The following is a 16,607-nucleotide window of genomic DNA, read 5'->3' on the forward strand; positions in this document are numbered from 1 at the left end:
AAGAACAAACTGTGGAAAAGGTCAAGGGGTGTGAATACTTTTAGAAGTCACTATGAGCAATGAAAACAGGGCCAATTCCTCTTAATTGTTTTGTCTTTATTACACATTAAATAGGAGTGGTGAGATTCATGGCAAAAAAAAGACAGATTTGGGATCAGATCACCACTCTACACAGTGACCAAAGAGAGCTCTCTATGGATGTGTGCAACAGTGGTCATTCATTCACTCCCCTAGACCCAGTCACTCTCCCAAGTCCCATCATACACAAGAGAGAGAGTACTGAAAACTCCATTAAAGCAACATTCATTTAGACACACCAAAGAAATGAAGCACAATTTACAAAATGTGCACCTTTCAGTATCACAACTATACAAAAAGGTTGTTAAATACGATCCAGGTATAAATGCTACTTCTTTTCAGAAATCAGCAGTTGGCACGCAAAATAAAAGGGAGGTGGAACATTTTGGTAGAATTACTTTTTGTGATACAGTATTGTTAACAAATGACGTCCCATAATCAAAAATGTGCTAACAGTTCATATCTAACTTTAGGAACAAAAAGGAGGTAATAAAAGTGGGCCAAAAAAGCATAAATCCTAAATAAATGTATTGTATATTATGTTTCACTTTAGAATCTCATTCCTCTCAAACAGCAGAGTTCGTAGCTGTTGAACAGACGTGACAAAGAAGCCTAATGCAGTCTCGGCTCACATGTATCCCTCTGCTGTCTGACTGAAGCACCCGATGCAAACACAAAAGGCAATGTGTAAGAAGCCTCAAGGTAAAACCCTGGTATTAAGGTTGTGAAATAACGCTGAAAAACTATTCCGTGTTATTATAAATTAATACTTTTTTTTCTCTAAAAATGATTTTAATGGTAATTGCCTCATTTACAGACATCAGCTCCAGTTACATCACTAGGAAGCAACAACCTTTGTAAGGAATACATTTGACAAAAATTATTGGACTGGACCAGTCATTTCACTTGAAACACAGCCCAGCAAAACCCACGCAACACCTTCCCACCCAAGCTCTAACCCAAAAAATATAACTTCACGAGGAAGAATGAGAAATTTATATGAGCAATAGATTTTTTGAACACTCTTTGCATGACAACGATTCTATGGGGGTGCATCTTTCGTAGAAGTAAAACAAAACAAAAAAAATAGAGAAAGGAAGATCTGTGGTTGGACATTAAAAAAAAGGCCTTTAAGATTTTCTTTGCCTAATCTAGCCAATCCAAAAACAGGAAAGTACATTTATGGCAGCAATAAGTACAAAGGCTTGGGGAAATGTGCAAGGCATATTCTGTTAGGATCTGATGGGTATTTTATATCTTGCATCTGAAGACAGTAACTCACTATTCTTTAAGACAGTTCACCTGAATAACACATATACATCATTAGATTACTTGGTTTAAAGTTTAGGTTTAATTTAGGCATGCTATTTGTTTGCACTCAAAACAATTTGGATGTTACGCTGTAACAAGGAAGCCCAAATCTTGATTTGCCGGTTCAATAACTAAGATGAGGTAAAATGTGTTACTTCAGTAAAATCACTTGAATGGGAAAGGTTTGTCTTTCAAAAACACAGAACATGACACAAAATACACCAATCCTGAGGATATGAGGGGAATTTCACCGTGCAAACAAGATCTCTTGATGAACAATTAACTCATCTTTTAAAACGTTCAGAATGAGCAGGGTATATCAAATTGAATGATAAAACTACAGGAGACACTGGATTGTGTAGAGGCATTTGTTTAAGCAACATGCAGTGCCACTGAGCAACACAACATTAGCTGCATGTCCTCTTCAACATTACTGAGAATCTTGCTGTTCTGATGACTATGTAAAAAAAAATCTATTTTGTTTCTTACCTGCCACCTGGAGCGTTTCAGTTGTTGAAAAGGTTTCCCACCATTTAACAACTGGTTTCTACACAAAATATCAGATCAGGTATGGTGAATATAGATTGACTCGAGGCCCGAAACACTATAAAAGCCTATGTGGCCCAACTGGACAGGAGCTCCTCGTTCCTGGCCCTAGTGGCTGTATCAGTATCGTACAGTATTAGTATCACTGTGCCATTCCCCATTGACTAGTAAGAACACATTGCATGCAAAAAGGAAAGTCCTGTAGGCAGGAAATCACTACCCACAAATTACAAAAAAGCACTAACAGATTACAACTTAATTAAAATGTGTAACCAGGACATTTTTTAAACTAGATACAGTAGTAAAGTTCACATGCATGCTTCAAGTACAGCATGACATTATTGAATCATATCTAGGAGTTTAAAGTCGGAGGATGGGCATTATTACACACAGTGGCCGGGACATTTGGAATTTTCCCCAATCAAGTGTTGGTCCTGCCTCCCAGTTGTTACTCCTTGTCCAATGGAATGGGATTCAACTATTTGGCGCCCCATACTGTTAAGAGCATCTCATGCTCTCCAGCAGAGGGAAAATAAGCTTTTTAGGCTTGCTTTTTCTGTTGTCCAAAATTTCCCTACAGTAATGAACTTGGCTGTTGAATAAAGTCCTTTCGTTTTACTGTCTACCATAATTGATAATCAACCTATCGGACCAACACTTCTGGGCAACTGGCACTAAACAGAAAGTAAAGCTTATTGGTTTCAAAATAAGAGAAAAAGGCAGAAAAATAGGGTTCATTTCCATATTCAGTATTTTGGGTACTAAGATAGAGGCTAATAATTTAGCGTAATGTACAAAAATGTATTACTTGAACTGTTTTAACACATTTTTTTTGTCTATCTTGAAAAGGGGGCTGGTCATTATTCACATGAGTATACACTTTGTCTTGGACTTCTTTTTCTTCTTCTTGCCCTCCTTGCTCATCTTCTCCTTGTGTTTTCGGATTTCCCGCACTAATGTGTAAAATGCATCATCGACACCCTGGGGAAAAGAAAAAGTTAAGGTTTGTTTTTGAAAACTCTTCCCAAAAACACTTATGTTCTCATCTGTGACGAACATGAAAGCTTGGCCAGATGCAAATGTCTGAAATGGCACCCCTATTCCCCAACATATTGCACTACTTTTGACTATATAGGGAATAGGGTGACATTTCAGTGTACACACCTAGTACGTAGACTAACATGCATTACAAATGTGCTCACTGCATATTGATTCGTTGGTGGATTTGTGGCATGAGCTGGCCCAGCAGACAACAGCAAAGACACAATGGCTACATCAATGATGCCAAAGAGAGGCAGGGACCAAAAATAACCAGGTCTTTGTCATTCACTGAGCACAACATTGTCACCTATTGTATCAGAGAGGAAACCAAAGTCATTTCAGATTGTGAGATAGAAAGAACAAGGCAGCGAAAGAAAGACAAAGACAGAAACAAAAGGACGTTATGTGCGACATCAACGCACACAGTTGCCCCGGGACTTCAGTGGAACATCTCCGTGCTGTCCTCTTAGTAATCACACTTCCTTAGTCACCATTTCAAGACTTAATTTCGGCCCAGATTATCACAAATCGCCATCGGTCACACAGTTCCAAGCTTACCTGCTCCCTCGTCTCTCACCACTGATTTGTCTCAGTTGAGCAGTTTACAAAATTATCATCACCCACGATAATATAAACATACCCCACACAGAGACACAGATACCACAGGAGGAGAAACTAAGATGGACGCCTGGTTTCAAGGAGACCCATCAGCAGATCCCAGGAGGTTAGCTTAAATAGGGATGAATCCCACCCACCAAGCAGCAAACATTACCACTTTCCCTGCTCGGTACCACACGGACGACACCCTCCCACACACCACAAATACACACCTGACGGACGTGAGGGAGCGCGGATGATACACACTTACCCCTTTCACATCACAACACACTTTTTAAGCTTGACGCAGCGCGGGGTCTTTTCTTCCTTGCTGAGCTTTTTCAGCCGGTACAGCCTGATCTCCCGTACCAGACTGTAAAAGGCATCCTCCACTCTCTGCAGTGTGAAACACAGCTCTCCTCAGTTAGGGGATACAGGGACACTGTTGACCCCTCAGTGTTCGGGGATATAGGGACACTATGTGGACTGTGTTCCCTCACAGTGTTAGAAAACATTAGGAACACCTGCTCTTTCCATGACAGACTGACCAGGTGAAATCTATGATCCCTTATTGATGTCACTTGTTAAATGCACTTCAATCAGTGTAGATGAAGGGTAGGAGACAGCTTAAAAATTCTTATTTAATCTTTGAGACAATTGAGACATGGATTGTCTACGTGTGCCATTCAGATGGTGAATGGGCAAGACAAATGTTTTAAGTGCCTTTGAACAGGGTATGGTAGTATGTGCCAGGCGCACCGTTTGAGTGTGTCAAGAACTGCAACGCTGCTGGGGTTTTCACACTCAACAGTTTTCTGTGTATATCAAGAATGGTCCACCACCCAAACTGTGGGAAAAAAGCATTGGAGTCAACATGAGCCAGCATCCCTGTGGAACGCTTGACAACTTGTGGAGTCCATGCCCTGATTAATTGAGGCTGTTCTGAGGGCAAAGGTGTGTGCAACTCAGTGTTAGGAAGGTGATCCTAATGTTTTGTACACTCAGTGTATTGGCATTCTATGTCGACTAAGTCTACATTTAGCTGTGTATAGGGCTGATGGATAAAACGGAGGATGCATTTTTTTATACAGTTTAAAACATAATGAATAATTTAACCTCACAGGGGAATGACAGGTACAAACGTGTGTGTATTATTTGTGATTTCAGTACAAGAGCAACACCAGGTAAACGGGCGATTCGACCATCGGAGGAGTGAGCTGGAAGAGACCAATCAGCGGCCCAAGAAGGAGTTGTGATTGGACCGATGCAAAAAGAGCAGAAGGTTCACCGACTGACAAATCGCCACATACATCACAGCACTAGCCAGCCACGCATAGCCTCACACGACACGCACCACTGAAGCCAAGCCAGCAACCACATAATCAAACAGACAATAGTGCACCATACAGCACACAATCACTTCCCACTGTCCATTAAGCATGATTATCACCCCGCCACAAAACAATTACCGACAATTTCCCCTCTGTCGTGACGATTCAGTGACAAAGATTGACTGATTTGTTGATTAAAACAATGCCAGATCCATTATGGAGCCTCTAATGGTGAAAGAAAGCCACATTTCCATGACAGAGGAGCATGCACGGACACAGCAATTCATAAATCAAGAATTCAATTAAGCAAAGGGACTTTAATTATGTACAGTACATTACCCGATACGTTTCCAAGCACCATTTAGAAACAGAGCACATATAGCCATTGATACCAACGCAAATCAAAAAGGCAGCTCGAGAGTCAAAAGAGGACCACAGCATTTTGTGAGATTGAAGTGGCCATGATTGTAAAAAGCCATCGCAAGGACACCTGACACAGCTGGTAAGAAGTAATCTTGCTACAATAAAGAAAATTGATCTGTGGAGAAAATGGTTGAATGGCTGATGTGTTCACGCCAGCAAATACCCTCGACCAAGGGCTCGATTTACTAAGGTGCAAAGTTATACCAGGTGCAAAGTTATACCAGGTGCAAAGTTAGGACCATTTTTTTTTCACACCCAAGATGAAATGGAACAAAAATATAAAATTAAAAATTGTGAGACATTAATAAGGTGGAGCGCACATTTCAACTTATTATAAGTTATCCCACATAAAAAATATTTTAAAAAACGAGTAAACTTTTCACCTGTTTTAGTATTCTGTCTCAAATCTGTCTTCAACTAGATATGGAGTAGAGCTAATGTAGCCGTGAAATCCAGACTGAATCACGCTACATTTCACTTTACCGAATTCAGTCTGGATTTCCAGGCTAGCCTATAGCCGTCATGTTAAAAACCAAGGTCATAGTTGCTGTTTGAGCCATGGCTGTGTCCACACAGCCCACTAGGGCTTGTTGTCTCCGTCTCTCACCTGTCTGGTTTTGGCCGAGGTCTCGATGAAGGGGATGCCGTAGCTGCGCGCCAAGTCCTGAGCCTGTTTGGTGTCCACCGTCCGGGACGGCAGGTCACACTTGTTTCCCACCAGCACCATGGGCACGTCTTCCGAGTCTTTCACCCGCTTGATCTGCTCTCTGGAGAACAAAGATGACAGGGAAGGCAAGGGTTAAACACCAGTACAATGCTTTGGTCATCCAAAGTATGGAATGGACTCCTTTTTGGGGTTATTGATTTCACACACAACCTGGTTAAAGGGTTGGTGAAAGAGTGGGTTGAACAGGTCGAGAGTGATGTTGGCTTTGACACAGTTGACAGGATATGGTTGGCACAACTGTGTCTGCTTGGAAACCGATACAACTATAGTCCGCTGGTTTAACTATAGTCCGCTGGTTTAACTATAGTCCGGCTTACCGCCATCAGTGCAATCGGCAGTAGTACTTCAGATGTTGTGGCAGAACCTAGCTCACCTATAGTGGTGGATGTCCTCGAAGGACTTGGTGTTGTTGATGGCGAAGACACAGAGGAAGCCCTCCCCTGTCCTCATGTACTGGTCCCTCATAGCGCTGTACTCCTCCTGACCTGCAGTGTCCAGGATGTCCAGCAGACAAGTCTCCCCGTCAATCACCACCTGCTTCCTGTATGAGTCCTGAAGGAGGGAGCAAGAAAGAGAGAGATGAATGGTTCAGGACTGGACACCTATGAATGAGCACATATTCATAGGTGTCCAGTCTACCTGACTAGGGCTCTGAAATCCTCTATGTAACTATATGGTCATAGAATGCTCATCTGATAAAGTTCCAAAGGAAATCCAACAGTATTGGAATTGAAGAGAATGGATGGGATGACCAGGTAGGTGAGACTATATGTGCACTAGGGAAGAAATGCAGTCAGTCTTCAAGCAGTCATAAAATGTGTAGCTTTCAGAGTAATCATTTCTGACATGTCAAACTTCATCACGTAGCCATCTACAAATGTTAAACTAACTGGATGACAACATGTTGCGGATATAATATTCATACATTCAAATAACAGAATCTGGAGCACATTTTTCCTTGCATTTGCACACAATTTTTTTTGCATATTCTGATTGCAGATATTTGTCACGCAGCTCTGAGCAGTCCTCTGTGCAGGCGGAGCAGCAGCCACAAAAATTGTACACAACTTTTTTTCAAAGTAACTTTTCCTCCTGACTCCCAGGCATGCCTTGTAGTGAAAGACACGTGGTTGAACTGAAAGAACTTTTTACCTCGATGGTGGGGTCATATTCATCCACAAAGTGGTTCTGGATGAGCTGGATGGTGAGTGCGCTCTTGCCCACGCCTCCTGCTCCCACCACCACCAGCTTGTATTCGGTCATCGTTCACCTATGGGACAGAAGACACAGAAATACAGTCAGTGAATATAAAAATAAACATTTCATGAGCTACACACTAACCACGGACTCAACAAGAAATAGTCACATACATAGGGTTGCAGAATTCCAGTATCTTTCCCAAAATGCCCATGTTTTCCAGTTGGAGGATTCCTGGAATCAGGATAAATCCACCAACAGGGAATTCTCCACCTGGGATTTCTTTAAAAACCTGGGAATTGTTTTACTCCACCCCCGCCCGCCCGCCTGCCCACACACCCACACACGGAATAAAGCTGATATTAACTATTTCTTCATAACCATCTGGTCAAGTTGTATTCATTCCTTATCAGTTACGTTACTCTAAAGTGCTTGTGTGCACAGAGCCCGCCAAATGCTACATTTGATTTTGTCCCGATTGTCTACACATTGCCTTTCATTTGCAACAATGACCATCCTGTGTCTAGAGCTGCAGGGAATGCATACAATCACAGATCTCTGTGGATACAGGAATGTTTACATTCTATTCAATTTCATCCTGCGATTTCAGAGAAGATGGAACGAGAGGACCTAATATACTCTACTATTTTATTATAACAGTTTAAAATAGGCTTATCAACAAGGAGAATAAGATATGTAAAACCATGAAAGTGATTTTGGAATTCTGCAAAGAGAATGTAATTTACGTAGACTATTATATTGATATTATAGGACACAAGCAAGGTTCTTGCTCATAAAACGATGACTTATCATTAATTAACATCGTTTGAACATAATTTACTGTTACAATTCCCTCAAACATCATCCCAATAAATGTTGCTACTAAATCTTCCTGGATCTCTAACTGTAACACAAATTCAACAGTCAGTTGTGAGTAACACCTACACATTGGGATCTGGCAGTAGACACGCATGACGTTACTTTACAACCCCAGAAGTATCAAGCAACAGGGAGGCACACACTGCTATCCAGACAGTTATGTTTAAAAAAGATTAAAAACACTTGTTCTCAGTTGAGGCTGACATTTAACTCAATGAGTAGCATCTCAAAATACAACGGAAATAGAATCCCCTAGTAATTTCTGATGAAAAAAATATACCAACAAAATAGACTGTCCAATCGATGATACGAATCATGGATGCTATATTAGACAATCAGTGCTGAACACAACCGTACAGTATGTCAACAACACTGTACATTATGTCCGATACCCAGCACCTATGATCCAAATGAGAGCAAGGAGCTGAGCACTGGTACCTATGGTTATGGAATTGTATTATTATCTAATGAAAAATCGTTGTCCACATTAAAATTTTCCTCAGCCAATACCACAAGCAAGTAACAGAATTGATACTCAGACGTCTTACTTTAAAATCTATAAACAAAAACCATTGATTTCAAAAGTTGAAAAAAACCATACAGCTCTATGCACAAGGACTACTTTTCAGTTTACACAGAGCATTTCACAAAAACAAATTTTCTGGAAGAACTGCGTAGATGCAAAGTCTGGTAACAGAATTACGATATAATCTCCCTGGGGTTTTTTATGTGACGATGTTTTCCAAAAACATAAATATCTTCCACGTAATTAAGATTCAAATATGTCCGTAGAAAGAATGGGGTGTTAGCTATGACATGATACAATACTTTTGTTACAGTTAGGGTAACGGAATAACATCATGGGTCCCTGATCTGTACTATACAGAAATGCATAATGTATATGAATGTCATTCTCTTTATGGTGATGTATCCTGAATAGATACACAAAAAGTAGAAATATGCAATATCATCCTTTCATATCCTGGCTATTATTGTAATGAGCTCCGCCCCCAAAACAAGACCAAATTTGGTTGAAATCAGACCGGACCAAATTTGAACAAATCATAGACGTCTACGTTTCACAATTTCAGACATCACAGTACAGCACAGACGAGCACAGTACAGTACATCACAGTAGAGTACAGTAATTCTACAGTATGTACTCTACTTTTCTTCACTATACTGTGCAATCTTGTGAAACAGAAGTCCAGGCCAGTCAGAAACCAAAAAACAAACTCTGTGGACGTTAAAATCAAGGCCAGGGCGGCCTGACCAAATGTAAACTACTTTTCAAAGTCCATGGATGTCCGGTGTCAGTCTGCGTGGATACTAGTTACAATAAATGGAAAGGGGAGGCTCATGGGTATCTGTCAGTAAGAGCCGGGAAAAGTAACCTACTGATTCAAGGGGTTCTTCATTTTTACTATTTTCTACATTGTAGAATAATAGTGAAGACATCAAAGCTATGAAATAACACATGGAATCATGAACTAACCCAAAAAATTATAAAGTGTTAACCAATTCAAAACATATTTTTAATTTGAGATTCTTCTAAGTTGCCACCCGTTGCCTTATATAGTATCAGTCTAAAGTTTGGACACACCTACTCATTCAAGGGTTTTTCTTTATTTTTCATTGTCCTGTTGAAAACAAATGTTAGTCCCACTAAGCGCAAACCAGATGGGATGGCATGTCACTGCAGAATGCTGTGGTAGCCATGCTGATTAACTTTTGACTGGTAGTGTATGAGGGCGAGCGAGCGAGGGCTTGTTCAGACTGTTTTCACCCTCTCGCTTTGACCAGAAAGAGAAAAAAAACAGTATGTCAGTGGAAGGGAGGACAGCAGCACAACTGTGGTTTGTGACAACTATGATTTCCCATTGCAGCCAATTCAATTGCAGTAACTCTGTTACAGATTTTTGTAAATCTGTTACCGATTTGCAATCAGAATTACAAGTTTTAATCACTTAATTCATAAACATTGATTTCAGTAAAAACACTAAATCATTGGTAGGTCTACCTTTACGTGTTACTTCTGTGAACTTTCATTATCTTCCCTCCTATTGAAGGAGAGAAATTAGAAAATATCTTAAAGATGGGTTTTTTGGTAACGGAATGACAAGGCACGAGGCAATGTTTCTTAAACTTAATGGCAAATAATTTCTCCATTACTAAATATACAGTTGAAGTCGGAAGTTTACATACACTTAGGTTGGAGACATTAAAACTCGTTTTTCAACCACTCCACAAATTTCCACAAACTATAGTTGTGGCAAATCGGTTAGGACATCTACTTTAATTTGTAATTTGTTTACAAACAGATTATTTCACTTATAATTTTATACTTATAAACTTATAATATAATTCACAGTTCCAGTGGGCCAGGATTCTACATACACTAAGTTGACTGTGCCTTTAAACAGCTTGGAAAATTCCAGAAAAGTATGTCATGGCTTTAGAAGCTTCTGATAGGCTAATTGACATCATTTGATGGATCACCTGTAGATGTATTTAAAGGCCTACCTTCAAACTCAGTGCCTCTTTGCTTGACATGGGAAAAATCTAAAGAAATCAGCCAAGACCTTAAAAAGAAATGTAGACCTCCACAAGTCTTGTTCATCCTTGGGAGCAATTTCCAAACACCTGAAGGTACCACGTTTATCTGTACAAACAATAACACGCAAGTATAAACACCTTGAGACCACACAGCCGTCATACCGCTCAGGAAGGAGACGCGTTCTGTCTCCTAGAGATGAACGTACTTTGGTGCGAAAAGTGCAAATCAATCCCAGAACAACAGCAAAGGACCTTGTGAAGATGCTGGAGGAAACAGGTACACAAGTATCTATATCCACAGTAAAACGAGTCCTATATTGACATAACCTGAAAGGCCGCTCAACAAGGAAGAAGCCACTGCTGCAAAACCGCCATTGCAAATGCACCACCATTGCAAATGCACATGGAGACAAAGATCGTACTTTTTGGAGAAATGTCCTCTGGTCTGATGAAACAAAAATAGAACTGTTTGGCCATAATGACCAATGTTATGTCTGGAGGAAAAAGAAGAGGCTTGCAAGCCAAAGAACACCATCCCAACCGTGAAGCACGAGGGTAGGAGCATCATGTTGTGGGGGTGCTTTGCTGCAGGAGGGACTGGTGCACTTCACAAAATAGATGGCATCATGAGGATGGAAAGTTATGTGGATATATTGAAGCAACATCTCAAGACATCAGTCAGGAAGTTAAAGCTTGGTCGCAAATGGGTCTTCCAAATGGACACTGGCCGCAAGCATACTTCCAAAGTTGTGGCAAAATGGCTTAAGGACAACAAAGTCAAGGTATTGGAGTGGCCATCACAAAGCCCTGACCTCAATCCTATAGAAAATGTGGGCAGAATTCAAAAAGCGTGTGCGAGCAAGGAGGCCTGACACAGTTACACCAGCTCTGTCAGGAGGAATGGGCCAAAATTCACCCAACTTATTGCGGGAAGCTTGTGGAAGTCTACCCAAAACGTTTGACCCAAGTTAAGCAATTTAAAGGCAATGCTACCAAATACTAATTGACTGCATGTAAACTTCTGACCCACTGGGAATGTAATGAAAGAAATAGAAGCTGAAATAAATCATTCTCTCTACTATTAGGGTCCCGTGGGTCCCGTGTGGCTCAGTTGGTAGAGCATGGCGCTTGCAACGCCAGGGTTGTGGGTTCATTCCCCACGGGGGGACCAGGATGGATATGTATGAACTTTCCAATTTGTAAGTTGCTCTGGATAAGAGCGTCTGCTAAATGACTTAAATGTAAATGTATTATTCTGACATTTCAGATTCTTAAAATAAAGTGGGGATCCTAACTGACCTAAGACAGGCAATTTTTACTAGGATTAAATGTCAGGAATTGTGAAAAGCTGAGTTTAAATGTATTTGGCAAAGGTGTATGTAAACTTCTGACTTCAACTGTAAGTGTTGATATTAGCTGGCAGAGGTCTTTACTTCAATAGTATAATGTTTTGATGTATTTCTAATAACTTTTAAGACTTTTCTGGTAGATGTTTTCTAAAGACCCCTTTTCCATCTGTTTGACCAGAAATCAAAGCCATTACTTTTGCCTAATTTTTAAGATGGAAAATGGTTTTTAAAAAATGGGGAAATGGAAAAATGTATCCATGCCTTCATTTCCCAAAAATACAGACTCTTCGCTTTCATTTGACACACAATTTGATATGCTCCTCTGAACTTGTTGGTGCTCATGGGTCCTGTTACATGGAAATTACCGGCAGCAAAATCAGACAACTCTATAGCAGAATAGTTGACCTATTCAATTGGTCAGCTTGTCGCATTCTATGTGAGAAAAGCATATTCCTCGACTCTCAAAATGCATGCCCAGTCATTTTAGAACATTCCTAAAGCAGTCCCGAGAAAACACACTTTGGAAAATGCTGTTTTGGTGACCACTGTTAAAAGAGAATCAAAGCTTTCTACTTTCTCAACACCACAAAATGTGTGAATTGCACCATTTTAAAACCAGAGCTTTTAGCAGCAGCATGGTTTATGCACAATAGTGCTCGCTAATGGCGTTGAATGCCTAGGAGAAACTGGGGCTAAATGTAACACGTCAGGTGTAACAGGTAAGCCCACATTATATTCACAGTACATGATCCTTGGCTGAGTTCCAGTGGAATGTTTTTTGGGGACCTTCAAGCCATCAATATGTTGCTAACTAGCAACAAGATCATGTTTTAGAGTTTGTGATCTAGCTAATGATTAGCCCACTGGGGTAAATGCAGATGTTCAACCCTATGCTTCAACCTTATAGCCACTATGCTGCATCAGTTGGGCTACAGCAGGTGACAATCCTTATTGCCGAAGAGCACACCTGCCTGATAATATGAACCAACATGTTATTGGGTTCATTTCTGGAGGGGGGAAATTATATTTGTTTGATGACAGCATCATTTAATTTTCATTCATTTCAGAGTAATGTCCTTTTAAACATTCCCCAGAATTGACCTTCACAGTCATTCTACAACAAAAATCATGTAGGTCCCTCTGTGACCTGTAGTATGCAGTGATATGTGCTTTTGGCAGTATATATTGTTTAGGCTAGTATATTATATCAAAGTTAGTGTTTCATCACCTTTTTCAAACGTACCTAAGGTCTACACTAATTTCTGTACTCCCTAGGAAAGGCCTACTATTTCTATTGTAAATGCCATTATAGGCCTAATCATCATCAGCAGAAACTATGGCCTACAGTGTGAATAAAGATTCATTGTGACTTTGCAGTTCTCCCACTGACCTAAAATTATTGTACAGTAGGTCTATTAACTAGGCAACCATGCTTGCAATGTTGATGCAATATTGTCAACCCTTTTCATATCCTTATACTGCAGGAAATAGAAAGCTTGTTCATGATTGGCTAATCATGACACCTGTACGGTCAGCTGTAAATACCAGTCATCAACAAAGTTGTCATGTCCAATCAAGCACTCTCCATTAGTTTTCTGTTTTCAGATCAATTACAAGTTACTGTAAAATACATGCCAATATTGTAGGAAAGTATTGTGAAAGAGTAGACAAATAGCCTATAAAAACCCCACTGGGTCCATTTTATGCAGCTTGCCTATTGGCATAATCTGATGTTAGACAAACAGCCATTTTCATTGGCCGTCAACCAAGGCCTAATACTAGCTACTACTGGCTGGGTTGTTCCACCAATTTAGTGTAACTTGGTGAAAAAAATGGAAAAAAACTTTCATTTTACCATTCTGTCATAAAGAGCACATGTTAAAAAAATAATAATAATAATTTTAAATTAAAATCATATTCCCATTTTAATCGGAGATATAAAAGAAAATGACTCCAGTGAGTGCCTATTAAGTGGCAAATAAAATAGCAGGGTTGACCGTAACCAATTCATAGACACCAACTACCTTCAGCGCCTATTGACGGTAGTACATGCATCTTCTGGTCGGGGGAGTTGTTAGAAGCCCAGACGCTCGTTCTGAACGTTAAAACGCATTGCTCGTTCTGAACGTTAAAACGCATTGCTCGGTCTGAACGTTAAAACGCATTGCTCGTTCTGAACGTTAAAACGCATTGCTCGGTCTGAACGTTACAACGCATTGCTCGTTCTGAACGTTAAAACGCATTGCTCGTTCTGAACGTTAAAACGCATTGCTCGTTCTGAACGTTAAAACGCATTGCTCGGTCTGAACGTTAAAACGCATTGCTCGGTCTGAACGTTAAAACGCATTGCTCGGTCTGAACGTTAAAACGCATTGCTCGTTCTGAACGTTAAAACGCATTGCTCGTTCTGAACGTTAAAACGCATTGCTCGCGGTATGGTTTTGGAAACATAAGGACCATATTTTTCCTACCAGCGAGAAATAATAACAAAAGGTTAAAATTACTACACACCTTAATAGGGTTGATGTTACAGCTCTTGCTTACCGAAAACATAGGTGACCATCTATGCTAATTAGCTATCTAGAGTGCCCCGAACACCTGTGTGTGAACGTAACTGTTGGCACGCACAGCATATAGTCTGTGCAAAACTGCAACAGTAACTGCATCTGTTTTATTTGAAAGATTCTTTCTCACAGATATAAAAGATAAGGAGCATATCAGCATGTTTCTAAAACCGTTTCGCAAACGATGATTGACGTTTCTAAACGTTAAAACAGTAAATTGTAGTTCACATGCAGCCAACTGTGGGCGAAGCTAACTGCTGAAAACCCTACGGATAAGAAGAGTTTGAGAGCTAGGTTGACAACTTCATCTTAAATCAGCCATGACTCCTCTTGTGACAGGGGGAATGGAAGCTTGTTGTACGCAAAGGAGGGCCAATTGAATGCAAGTTCCACAAAATGTTTTAAATTGTTCAAACATTTCTAGCCTGTCTATCAAAGGTAACAGGGTTGACGTGTTATGCTCGACCTGCTCAGTTTTCCACCACAAAACACCAGAAAAATGCCAAAAGAGTAAAACCAGCTCAGCTGCTTTTACACTGATTACATCTTCAATTCTCTTTTGAAATTTATTTTAAAAGGGAATAGTTTCTCCATATTAACAGTTCACGTAACAGTGTTGACCTTAAGATGAGGGACAGGGTTGTTGTTTTACCTTCAATTAAATCACTAACATTAAATAATATTGTCAAAGCAACAAAATAACTAAATGATGGTGAAATCTTGGAGAAGTGTTTGGGTTAAGTGTGTTAATCTTCCTACAAGTCATGATGCACCTAGGGACATGTCAAAATGCTGAAATGTCTTTATTCATATTAAAAATCCAATTTATAGAATTTTCCATGTGGTCTATATTAAAAAGGGCACTATTTAATAACAGGCTTTTGAAATTAAATATTTATGCCCAATCTAAAAAAAAATATATATATTAAAACATCAAAAGGGACGCAAGAGGCACTCATTTCGTGGAAGGACCCAGTTAGTTGAATAATACCTGTACATGCGAACTGATGAGCACAACCTTAGATTGGCCTACACCCTAATATTACAACTGTATAAAGTCGAGTTGTCTGTAGCCTACAATTAACTGGAGTAGGTCCACAATTATAGAGTAGCCTAACATATGCAGATCCCATAAGTGTTAGTGAACTAGGATTGTCTTGTGCAAATCTCAAATTCTTTAGCACAATGGATTGAATGCTATGCGTAAACCCGGTAGAACCTGCAGCATTCATGGGCGAGCGGATGAGTTTGAAGCCGCCATAAATACCGCATAGGTCTGCGCATTAAAGGGCCAGACATTAGGTTAACAATTGGGCGTAGTTTGTATTAACGATACTTTTAGCTGCAATTGCACAGGAAAATATGAAATCATTACAGGCCCAACCCTCAAATTAAGATATAGGCGAGAGGACACATTGTCGCCCCGTATCCATTGTGTAAATTGATACAAATGTAGTGATCTTTCCAATTGTTTTACCTATAGCGTGTGGAGTTCCGCGTCCGAAGTAGCGACCAAATAAGAAGTCAAGCAGATAATCCTCCTTTTTCACACGATCTCTGCATTTCCTACTTTACACTGAAACGGCCGCATTTGTGTAAATGTAACTTCTTTTTAAAAAAGCAGACAAAAGTAAGGACATTAATCGATTTAACTTTCCATTTGATACAGCGTTTGGCCTGCTACTCTCGATTCAGCTGAGGTTGGCCTGACGCGAATATGGGCGGATACCGGTGCAGCGTCGTACAGTTTACCCAGAAAGCAAAGCAGGGGATTTCAACTGGTTTCGGTGATATCACTACACTAGTTTTACAATAAGCATTATAAAGACGCTCACTTGTTCTCCACCCAATTCACTTATAGTTTACGTTAATATATTGTTCTGGTGGATGCTTGTGTTGGTAGACTGTGTTTTGAAACGTTTTGGGTCGATATGTTTTTCACAGATAGGACTGAGATATCTGCGCACAAATACATCGATCATTATGACAGTGTGAATTGAATTATTCT

At 40.1% G+C, this 16,607-nt stretch overlaps 1 protein-coding gene across 2 annotated transcripts; it reads right to left on the minus strand.

The window, feature by feature from the left end:
* Positions 1-2,096: 2,096 nt before the first annotated feature.
* Positions 2,097-16,354, minus strand: LOC111952297 (GTPase KRas). Of its 2 annotated transcripts, XM_023970860.2 has the most exons (6): positions 16,077-16,354; positions 7,207-7,324; positions 6,428-6,606; positions 5,935-6,094; positions 3,845-3,969; positions 2,815-2,916 (listed from the first exon to the last, which is right to left on the minus strand). In XM_023970860.2, exons 2-5 carry the CDS (start codon positions 7,315-7,317, stop codon positions 3,850-3,852), a joined length of 570 nt encoding a protein of 189 aa, XP_023826628.1. In that variant the 5' UTR covers positions 7,318-7,324; positions 16,077-16,354; the 3' UTR covers positions 2,815-2,916; positions 3,845-3,849. The 2 variants fall into 2 exon arrangements, with proteins under 2 accessions (XP_023826629.1, XP_023826628.1); XM_023970861.3 differs by lacking the exon at positions 3,845-3,969 and having other exon boundaries at positions 2,097-2,916.
* Positions 16,355-16,607: the final 253 nt, after the last annotated feature.

This window comes from Salvelinus sp. IW2-2015, linkage group LG26 (assembly GCF_002910315.2).
Source record: "Salvelinus sp. IW2-2015 linkage group LG26, ASM291031v2, whole genome shotgun sequence".
NCBI classification, from domain to species: Eukaryota; Metazoa; Chordata; class Actinopteri; order Salmoniformes; family Salmonidae; genus Salvelinus; species Salvelinus sp. IW2-2015.

Coding starts and splice junctions, on each gene's coding strand:
- LOC111952297 (XM_023970860.2), bottom strand. CDS start 7,317: ATGACCGAATACAAGCTGGTGGTGGTGGGAGCAGGAGGCGTGGGCAAG. Junction 6,095..6,427: donor GAGGACATCCACCACTATAG/GTGAGCTAGGTT, acceptor TTTGTTCTCCAG/AGAGCAGATCAAGCGGGTGA. Junction 3,970..5,934: donor CCTCGGCCAAAACCAGACAG/GTGAGAGACGGA, acceptor TTCACACTGCAG/AGAGTGGAGGATGCCTTTTA.